The 11,409-nt window shown below is 43.0% G+C and overlaps 1 protein-coding gene across 2 annotated transcripts in view; it reads left to right on the forward strand.

The window, feature by feature from the left end:
- The window catches only part of LOC143817770 (myosin-6), a 28,432-nt gene extending 19,735 nt beyond the window's left edge, over window positions 1-8,697 (forward strand). For both annotated transcript variants that reach the window (XM_077299252.1, XM_077299249.1), the window contains exons 31-39: window positions 63-228; window positions 2,532-2,656; window positions 2,761-3,069; window positions 3,157-3,360; window positions 3,521-3,646; window positions 3,753-4,028; window positions 7,001-7,096; window positions 7,183-7,317; window positions 8,438-8,697. In XM_077299252.1, coding sequence (XP_077155367.1) covers window positions 63-228; window positions 2,532-2,656; window positions 2,761-3,069; window positions 3,157-3,360; window positions 3,521-3,646; window positions 3,753-4,028; window positions 7,001-7,096; window positions 7,183-7,317; window positions 8,438-8,461 — 1,461 coding nt within the window. In that variant the 3' untranslated portion in view covers window positions 8,462-8,697. The remainder of the gene's footprint in view (window positions 1-62; window positions 229-2,531; window positions 2,657-2,760; window positions 3,070-3,156; window positions 3,361-3,520; window positions 3,647-3,752; window positions 4,029-7,000; window positions 7,097-7,182; window positions 7,318-8,437) is intronic.
- The last annotated feature ends 2,712 nt before the right edge of the window (window positions 8,698-11,409 follow it).

Here is an 11,409-nt window from a genome sequence, read left to right on the forward strand (position 1 = left end):
CAGTTAATGAGAAAAACATGGAATATCTCTTGTGGCAAATATGTAATAGATAAGTTGTTTAGATCCTAGCAGAGTGGAAACAGAAATTTGAAGAGTCACAGACTGAGTTAGAGTCGTCTCAAAAAGAAGCTCGTTCACTTAGCACTGAGCTGTTCAAGCTAAAGAATGCTTATGAGGAGTCCCTGGAGCATCTTGAAACTTTTAAGAGAGAGAACAAAAACCTCCAAGGTATGTTGTAATAAAACTGTGATTATAATCTTTATAATAATCATATGTGCCAACTTTAAATAAAATTCTAGTTAGAATCCCATGCACATTACAATTTAACCTGCAGATTTTTTACAAGACCTCTTGACCTTATGATGCATATTGTTAACACTTGACTCTTGTAAAGGTACCGTCACATTAAGCGACGCTGCAGCGATATAGACAATGATGCCGATCGCTGCAGCGTCGCTGTTTAGTCGTTGTGTGGTCGCTGGAGAGCTGTCACACAGACAGCTCTCCAGCGACCAACGATGCCGAAGTCCCCGGGTAACCAGGGTAAACATCGGGTTACTAAGCGCAGGGCCGCGCTTAGTAACCCGATGTTTACCCTTGTTACCAGTGTAAATGTAAAAAAACCCAAAACACTACATACTTACATTCCGGTGTCTGTCGCGTTCCCCGGCGTCCGCTTCCCTGCACTGTGTAAGCGCCGGCCGTAAAGCAGAGCGGTGACGTCACCGCTGTGCTCTGCTTTACGGCCGGCCGGCGCTGACACAGTGCAGGGAAGCGGACGCCGGGGGACGCGACAGACACCGGAATGTAAGTATGTAGTGTTTTTTTTTTTTTACATTTACACTGGTAACAAGGGTAAACATCGGGTTACTAAGCGCGGCCCTGCGTTTAGTAACCTGATGTTTACCCTGGTTACCAGTGAAGACATCGCTGAATCAGCGTCACACACGCCGACTCAGCGATGTCAGCGGGTGATCAGCGACAAAATAAGGTGCTAGCCTTCTAGCTCCGACCAACGATGTCACAGCAGGATCCTGATCGCTGCTGCGTGTCAAACACAACGATATCACTATCCAGGACGCTGCAACGTCACGGATCGCTATCGTTATCGTTGTTAAGTTGTTCAGTGTGAAGGTACCTTTAGGAATCGGATAAGGCATTTTGAAATCAAGCATCTTATCCTTTGTTCTCCCTGGAGATAAGCTGGTACCAAAGGTGTCTCAGAGTGGCTTAAGCCCCCCATACACCTCAGATGCCTGTCAGCTGAACGATGATTCGGACAATCGTTATTACTGAAGCTGTCTCGGCCGTCTCTCCCATATATTGCTTTGCTGAGCACTCCTCTGTTCTTTATAACAGAGTCACTGCAGACATGTCTGAAGGTGGCTTAACTCAAGATAACAAAAGGATCGGCTATCCAAAATGAAACATGCCAGATCCTTAACTCCAATAAACCATAGACTATTAGCCTGCATTAATCTAATGTGTCTGTTGTCCCAACAGCTATCTAATGTGTAACCTTTAGGGTATGTGCACACGTTGCAGATTTGCCTCTGGAATTTTCTGTGCAGATTCTGCATCTCTTGGCAGAAAACGCAGGTGCAGATTTGATACGTTTTTCTTGCGGATTTTGTGCGGTTTTCCTGCGGATTTGCTGCGGATTCTGTGTGGATTACATGCGTTTTTATTCCTGCGGATTACTATAATGGAATGGGTGCAGAAACGCTGGAGATCTGCACAAAAGAAGTGACATGGTCCTTTTTTGAATCTGCTGCATTTTCCATGCAGATTTTTCCGCACCATTAGCAAAGCATTTTTTTTGCCATTGATTTACATTGTACTGTAAATCACTTGCAGATCTGCAGCGTTTCTGCGCGGAAAAAAAGCTGCAGTACTACAGGAAATCTGCAACGTGTGCACATAGCCTTAGGCAGTGACTGCAGTTTTAACATGGTATTCCAGGTTGCAATAATTAATAAAAGCAATGGTTGAGTTATTGGTTGTTAAAGAAGCACTCCCATCAAATTTGTATCCTCTTAATATATTGCAATCATGATATTATATGATACAGTGTACTTACAATTGCCCATTTTGCCCTTCTACCCAGCTCATTTTCCTCTTTTCCATTAGGTCTATGACATCATGTGATTAAAAACTAGCTAGCTGAATCCTTCTAAGCTCTATGTACATACAGGAGGTCCATTTTCCTTGCATGAGTCATAAGTCACTTCAAAAGTCCCTGGCAGGAGGAAGGATGGAGCAGCTTGATCAGGAGTTGGAGTGGGGATTGATTCATGCACGGAAAACAGACTTCCTGTTTCTACATAGAGCAGAGAAGATTTATCTGGCTATCTGGCTAGAAAGGGAAAATGAGCAACTGTAAGTACACAGGGCTATAGAATATGTTGATTGCAATATATTAAAAGGATACAAACTTACCGTAAATGAAAGTGCTTCTTTAATGCACAGTGTAGAAACTTGTGGAAAGCAATGAAAGTATGGATTTACTTCAAGAAAGATTTGTTTCACAGAGGAAATCTCAGACCTAACAGAACAACTTGGAGAAGGTGGAAAGAGCATACATGAACTAGAAAAGATTAGAAAACAACTAGAACAGGAGAAAATGGAACTTCAGTCTGCTTTGGAAGAAGCCGAGGTTTGCACATCACTGTATTTAGCCAAAAATAGGTTATTTTAGATACTAAGATATAGTCTTTTTCATATGACTATAGCCTAGTAATATCTGACTTTCCTTTTCAGGCCTCTTTGGAGCATGAAGAAGGGAAGATTTTACGTACCCAACTTGAGTTCAACCAGGTAAAGTCTGAGATTGAGCGCAAATTGTCGGAGAAGGATGAAGAAATGGAACAACTCAAGAGGAACCACCAGCGTTTGGTGGACTCACTTCAAACCTCACTAGAAGCAGAGACTAGAAGCCGCAATGAGGCCCTTAGGATTAAAAAGAAGATGGAAGGAGACCTTAATGAAATGGAGATTCAGCTTAGTCAGGCCAATCGTGCCGCATCTGAGGCTCACAAACACTTAAAAGTGGCACACAGTAGTCTTAAAGTAAGTTGTTTTGTTGAGACATTATGAATGTTTGTTTATAACCAAATGTCATCATAAATTGAAACCTGTCATTGATACCATTCATAGGACAGTCAAATTCAACTGGATGATGCCCTAAGGGCTAATGAAGACTTAAAAGAAAATAGTGCAATTGTGGAAAGGAGAAACATGCTTCTCCAAGCTGAACTTGAGGAACTGCGGTCTCTGGTGGAGCAGACAGAGAGAGGACGCAAGCTCGCAGAGCAAGAGTTGATCGAAACCAGTGAGAGAGTCCAACTTCTACACTCACAGGTCAGAAAGAAACCGTAATATCTTACTCTCCCAAAATGACATACTTATTTCAGGGTCTTGTTTTTTATAACCCCAAATTCTTGGAACAATTCCCACATACCACTTGGCTTATTTTTCCTAATTCCAAAGTTTTGCATTTTTTACCTAATAATCCCACCAGAACACAAGCCTGATTAATCAGAAGAAGAAACTGGAGTCTGATACTTGCCAACTACAGACGGAAGTTGAAGAGGCAGTTCAGGAATGTCGCAATGCAGAAGAAAAGGCCAAGAAAGCAATTACCGATGTATGTATGAACAGAAAATATTCAGTTCTTTGTGACCTACATGTCATTATGGCGAAAAAATTTATTCCAAAATAATAAAACTTTTCACATTTTTTGCTGATGATAGGCGGCCATGATGGCGGAGGAATTAAAGAAGGAGCAGGACACCAGTGGTCATTTGGAAAGAATGAAAAAAAATATGGAGCAAACAATCAAGGATCTCCAGCAGCGTCTGGATGAGGCTGAGCAGATTGCCATGAAGGGTGGTAAGAAGCAGCTGCAGAAACTGGAGGCTCGAGTCCGGGAACTGGACAATGAGCTGGAGTCTGAGCAGAAGCGCAATGCTGAGTCTGTGAAGGGGGTGAGAAAGTACGAGAGACGCATTAAAGAGCTCACTTACCAGGTATGATATACAGATTAAAGTTTTTTGAAACCTGAATTAAAGAGAATGTGTCATAAAAATGTTTTTCAACTATTTAAAAAGTATTAATATACAGTATATATATTTTTTCATATTATTTTTTGTAATAGTGTAAAATATGAAAAATAATTTTAAAAGGTTTGATATTTTCCAATTTAAAACACGGGGGAGCAACTACTGAAATTTGTCAGGAAAACCTACTGTACTGCTAACTCGCATTACCACTGCAGTAAATGTGGACCAGGGTCTGTGTCCGATGTCCCCCTCTGGGTGTTTGCAAAAGATTAAGGGAGGATGAATTTTAGGGTGACAGCGTAGAGCCATTTTGTTGGTGACTGCAAAGTGATACTGGGATGTGGATAGTGTCACTGAGGACGGTTGACAGTACTGAGTCTGTTAGTGTTGCTCCACATATCACGTGCTGGGATTAGATATGCGGGTTGCATTACGCGGTGGGATTAGATACGCAGACTGTATCAGGGGCTGCGATTAGGACTGTATCACATACTGGGTTTAACTACACTGACCTTGTCACGTGCTGGAATTAGATACGCGTACTGTATCATGACCTTTTATTAGATACGTGGACTGTATCATGCGCTGGGATTAGATACGCAGAGTGTATCACATGGGATTAGAAAAAGGACTCAGCATAGGGTATCACACATGATGTTATTAGGTACAGGGCTCAGTGGAGGGTATCATATGATGGATTAGACACAGGCCTCAGCAGAGTGTATCACATGATGGTATTAGATACAGGGCTCAGCGCAGTGTATCACACAATATGGGATTAGATATGCAGACTGGATCACGCACGTGAATTAGATACACAGAGTGTACTACACAGGATGCGGTTAGATACACAGTCAGTGTCACACATAATGCAATTAGATGCACAGACCAGCAGACCGTGTCACACATGATGGGATTAGATGCACAGACCAGCGGGCCATGTCCCACATGATGGGATTAGATGCACAGACCAGCGGACCATGTCCCACATGATGGGATTAGATGCACAGACCAGCGGACCATGTCCCACATGATGGGATTAGATGCACAGACCAGCGGACCGTGTCACACATGATGGGATTAGATGCACAGACCAGCGGGCCATGTCCCACATGATGGGATTAGATGCACAGACCAGCGGACCATGTCCCACATGATGGGATTAGATGCATGCCTATGCTCGTTCAGTCTAAGGGTAAATTCACACAGGACATTTTGGCTGCGTTTTTTATGCCTACGAGATTTCAGAAATCTCATGCACACACATTGGTTTTTTGTGTGATCAGTATTTTGTGCTTTGCTGCGTTTTTGGACATGGAGCATGTCACTTCTTTCAGTGTTTTTGCTGCGTTTTTCACCCACTGACTTGAATGGGTGTGGAAAAAATGCAGCAAAAACGCAGCAAAAGCACAGGTATCATTATTTGCTGCGTTTTTGTTGCTGAAAATTTAAGGACATTAGCATGGACAAAGAGAAAAAAAATGCACCAAAACCCGCACCAAATACGCAACAATAAAACGCAACAAAAACGCACCTAAACCTGCGTTTTTGAAGCAGCTTCTTTCCTGCCAAGGAAATCAGGTTTTGCTGCAGAAAAAAAAAGCAGCAAAAATGTCCTGTGTGAACTTACCCTAAAGCCTCATTCAGATGTCTGGAATGCAGGGACGTCTGAATGAGGCTTTACTGTTGACTTCAATGTGCTTTCCAGATGCAGCAGTAAATCCTCATTCGGACGTCCCTGCACACACAATTGTCTGAATGAGGCATTACATTGAGTGAGCAGAGCCGAGTTAAGGTACCTTCACACTCAGCAACTTTGCAACGAGAACGACAACGATCCGTGACGTTGCAGCGTCCTGGATAGCGATCTCGTGTTTGACACGCAGCAGCGATCTGGATCCCGCTGTGATATCGCTGGTCGGAGCTAGAAGTCCAGAACTTTATTTGGTCGTCAGGTCGGCGTGTATCGTCGTGTTTGACAGCAAAAGCAATGATGCCAGCAATGTTTTACATGGAGCTAACGACCTGTGAGAACGATAAGTGAGTCGCCGTTACATCACAGGATCACTCCTGCATCGTTGTGGAGCTGCTGTGTTTGACATCTCTACAGCGACCTAAACAGCGACGCTGCAGCGATCGGCTCGTTGTCTATATCGCTGCAGCGTCGCTGAGTGTGACCGTACCTTTAGTGTTCAGAACACCGCAGCATAATGATTACACGGCTATGTTCTGAACAGTGAGGTGGCAGCTGTGGTGAGCACAGGTCGGCAGCCTGACATTGTGTTACTAATTCCAGGCTACTGACCTGTTTTCACCACTGGGAGAAGTGGTGAAGGGGTGAAGAGTGACGGCTGCAGCACCGCTCTCATCATTCAGAGAAGCCCTGTTGTGGTGACTTCTTCCAGCGGTAAGAACAGCTTGGCAACCTGGTATAAGTTGTACAATACCAAGCTGCCACCCTGCGCTCACCACCTCGGCCCTATCACAGCTGCAGCCCGTCCTGTACACACCAGATTTACACCGTCACCACTCACTGCTCGCCGCTCCTGTCACCGCTTGCCACAGAAAACTGTCAGCAGTGATGGGGAAATTGTAGCACAGCTATGGACTACAATAAAATTGCACCCAACTTCTCCCACAGCTGCGAGCTGGGCAGCACAGGGGCATATCCAGTTCACAACAGAGGCAGCCAACATAGGAGATGCGGCCAGACACCTAACGAGTCTGCTATGCCCAAGGGCTGCTGTATTTTAGTGTTGTGCTTAGACATTTACACACCAGGAATAAAAATGTATTACAAATAATTCATTATATATACAATAATTATAAATACAAAAATAAAAATTGCAACACATTCCATGTAAGCTTATGTAAAAGGTTAAATGTGTGTAAATACATTAATGTGTATATTTCTATTTATCTATCCTTTTCTTCTGTAGACTGAAGAGGACAAAAAGAACTTGGCTCGTCTGCAGGACCTGGTTGACAAGCTGCAACTAAAAGTCAAGGCTTATAAGAGACAAGCAGAAGAAGCTGTAAGTACATTAACTCAAACTGGTCCATTCTTCCATGTTTTTTATGAAACATGTTATTAAACAAGTTTTTGGTATTTCACCCATAGGAGGAACAAGCCAACACAAACTTGGCCAAATTTCGTAAAGTCCAGCATGAGCTTGATGAAGCTGAAGAACGTGCAGACATTGCAGAGTCTCAAGTTAACAAGTTGAGAGCCAAAAGCAGAGATGTGGGAGGCAAGGTCAGTGTTGTCAATCTCGATAAACTTGGTACATTTTATAATAGAATGGTAATAAGTAGTAAATTAGTTATCATCACTGAGACTCAAGAAAAATATGACAAAATGAGTTATGTTAGTATTTTCTGCTTTGGTCTTGACTCTCCTGATGCTACTGTTTCCTACTTATGCAACCATCAATGGTGTTATTTTCCCTCTGTGAAAGAAAGACACATAAGATATCTAACCCACTGATGATCATATCTTGTCATACATCAGTTTAGTGTAAATTATAAAAGGTCTATCATGTCTTTAGAAAATTAAACAGGCCTGTTTGAAGAATAGTTCCATCGACAAGCATTTCGGACCATAACAGTCCACATTAATGATGGACAGATCCACAGTAATAGCATAAAACAGGCGGCACAGTCTATTTCGTTAGGGTCGTCTCCAGACCGCTACCCTCTATACGGGTGCTCAGCAGTGATTAATCCAGCCCTAAAATGCTTGACTTCGGGTGCTCCTCTGAATAAAGTGACCATCTGTGTAATCCATAAATGAGAAGAAAACGAGGGCACTCACCAGTCTTCAAAATTCAAGCTTTTATTGGCAATATATCCAGATAAAACTCATGGCCCGGGAAAGACGGAGCCGAAGCTCGTGTGAGCAGGGGAGAACGGGGACGATGGCCGTTTCGCGCTGTGCTTGCGCTTCTACGGTTAATGATGGACAGTTTGGGTTGGCATTAGAGTTGGTGCAAATCGATTCACGGGAACCAGTTTATCAGCCATGACAGTAATCTCTTGCCTCTAGATGAAAGCCTTGAGAACCACCTCTTATATGACTGCATTCCTGGCTTCTGTTTTGATTAAGCGGCCTGGTGGTTATGATGTGATACACATATGACATCTTGCCAGGCTGGCAACTCAAAAGAAGAGCTATGGATTTTTGCAGATAGGAGGTGGGTTCTTAGGACTCCTGTTCAGCAGCCACAGATTACTTTTATGGTCGACAGACTAGTCCTGAGAGACGATTCATACCAGCTCTAGTTGGTATTATTCTAGATTATTTTAATTATTTACTTGATTTATTGAAAGTTTCATCAGTATCTGATATACTCTATTTTTGCATTTTATTTTAACAGCAAAAACTCCATGATGAAGAATAGATCTGTTCCCTCAGGCTTTAGATATTTTATCAAACTACTGTACATACCATGTAAACAAAGCTAAAATAAAGAGTGCCTCCAAAATGCAACCATCAATGGCTCGATGTGTCTTCTTTATACAGTTACACCTGTATTGTGCTTTGCATACAATGGCACCATCTTCCTAAAATAGGTTACAGTCAATAAGCCAATCTATATAGCCCTAATCCCATATTGTACAGCTGCTTGTTTGTATCTTGATCTTTCTCCAGCGCCACTCCTCTGCTCACTCACGTGACTACAACTGCGACTCGCCAGATCACACTGAGGTCTACATGTGAGATGGAACTCAATTTTACAATCTAAAGTTGAGCAAAGAAAGGTGACACTCACAAAAAGCTTCAGAAACCATAATCCTTTATTCAAATGAGGACATCAGGAGGAGCGGTGGGCAGGGGGTGTGCGGGACAGTGAGTCGGAATTGCTTTCACGTGAGTGGGAAAAGGAGTGGCACTGGAAACTGGCAGGGAACACAACAATACGTAAGTATTTTAACCACTTTATACATATGTGCTTAGCATCTCCATTTTTTCTGTTTAGAAGTGACAGTTAGTCTCTTAATATTTGTATATTGGCTCTCTGACTGAGCACTCCACCCACCTGGCTCTGGCGATTTGAATTGCAGCAGGGACATACCTACCCATTAGTGCAGGCTTCAGCCTAGGAGAGGATTCATATTCGATAGGTTCCTAGCAACCAGAGATCGCCTTGTCATTTGCTGCTGGGCCCGCATCATTTGGCCAAATTATGTGCTCAGTATCTCCATTTTTTTCTTATTATCTATTGCAGTTATGCAATTCAAACTTCATATATTTTTTTTCTGTTTGTAAGTGACAGTCAGTTTTGGTTATTAGTCAAAGAGGCAGCACTGAGACCAAAAGTAATCCTGAATAAGCAGTGTTCCCAAGCAGAGACTGAAGTATCCGTCCATTCAACCACAATAAGGCGTACACTACATAGAGGTGGCCTTTTGGAAGAGTGGGCAGAAAAAAAGCCTTTATTTACACACGAAAATTGTAAGGCTCATTTTGAGTTTGGCAAAAGTTATGTGGGAGACTGTTGTGATCCGCTCTTTGGCTCCCCTGGTGGTGGCTGGTGGTACTGGAGACTTGTGTGTGCTTTTCTGCCTCAGCTCACCTGCTTCCATCAGTTTTGGGAGTTCCCTATTTAGCCTTGCTCTCCAGTCACTTCCTTGCCGGTCATCATTGTAACCTGAGTCATTCAGTTGCATGTTCCTGCTACTAGTCTGCTGATCAGCTAAGTGGACTCTTGTCCTTATTGTTTTGTTTTTCTTGTCCAGTTTACAGTTTTGTCATTTCCTGTTACTGGAAGCTCTTGTGGACTGAAATTGCCACTCCTGTGTCATGAGTTGACACAGGAGTCTTAAAGTAATTTCAGGATGGGTTTTTGAAAGGGTTTTTCAGCTGACCGTGAAGTCCTCTTTTGTATCCTTCCTCTATCTAGTAAGTGGACCTCGCTTTGCTAAATCTACCTTCATACTGTGTATGTCTTTTCCTCTGAACTCACCGTTAATATACGTGGGGGCTACTATCATCTTTGGGGAATTTCTCTAGAGGTAAGCCAGGTCTGTTCCTTCCTCTTCCAGGCGTAGTTAGTTCTCCGGCTGGCGCATGGCATCTAGGCAGCCGTAGGAATGCTTCCTGGCTACTGTTAGTTGTGTGGTAGATTTAGATCTCGGTCGGCTTGAGTTTCCATCACCCGAGGGCTAGTCTGTTATTTTTGTGTTTCTGATGTTCCCATGCCATTGGGGAATCATGACAGTATGACCGGCCCAGTTAAAGTAATTGGCAGAAGAAAGGAGAGTAAAAGAAGTCTGTAGATTTATTTTTATTTTTTTTTTTTTCCTCTCATGTTTGCTACTTAGTTGGCTCAGTTGTATTTCTGCTCTATTTACAGCCTTGCCTTTCTCTCCTTCTAATCCTTGAATGGCTCTGATCTCTCCGGTTTAAGGATGGACCCTCAGAGTTTGGCTGCAGGTTTAAATAATCTTGCTACGAAGGTTCAGAATTTACAAGATTATGTTATACGTACTCCTATTTCTGAACCTAAGATTCCTACACCAGAGGTATTTTCCGGAGATAGATCTCGGTTTCTGAATTTCAAATGTAATTGTAAATTATTCCTTTCTCTCAGACCTCACTCCTCTGGAGATCCTGTTCAGCAGGTTAAGATTGTGATTTCTTTGCTGCGAGGTGACCCTCAAAATTGGGCATTTTCATTGACACCAGGGGATCCTGCGTTGCTCAATGTGGATGCATTTTTTCTGGCTTTAGGGTTGCTGTATGAGGAACCTAATTTGGAGATTCAAGCTGAAAAAGCTTTAATAGCTTTGTCTCAAGGGCAAGATGAAGCTGAGATATACTGCCAAAAATTTCGTAAATGGTCTGTGCTTACTCAGTGGAATGAGTGTGCCCTAGCGGCAAATTTCAGAGAGGGCCTTTCTGATGCCATTAAGGATGTCATGGTGGGGTTTCCTACGCCCACAGGTCTGAATGAGTCCATGACAATGGCGATTCAGATTGATCGGCGTTTGCGGGAGCGCAAACCCGTGCACCATTTGGCGGTATCTTCTGAAGGGACGCCAGAGAAAATGCAATGTGACAGAATTCTGTCAAGAAGCGAGCGGCAGAATTATAGGCGCAAAAATGGCTTGTGCTTCTACTGTGGTGATTCCGCGCATGTTATATCAGCATGCTCTAAACGTACTAGGAAGGTTGACAAGTCTGTTTCTATTGGCACTTTACAGTCTAAATTTCTTCTGTCTGTAACTCTGATTTGTTCATTATCAGTTATTACCGTGGATGCCTATGTGGACTCTGGCGCCGCTCTGAGTCTCATGGATTGGTCCTTCGCCAGGCGCTGTGGGTTTGATTTGGAGCCTCTGGAAG

This window comes from Ranitomeya variabilis, chromosome 1, assembly GCF_051348905.1.
Source record: "Ranitomeya variabilis isolate aRanVar5 chromosome 1, aRanVar5.hap1, whole genome shotgun sequence".
NCBI classification, from domain to species: domain Eukaryota; kingdom Metazoa; phylum Chordata; class Amphibia; order Anura; family Dendrobatidae; genus Ranitomeya; species Ranitomeya variabilis.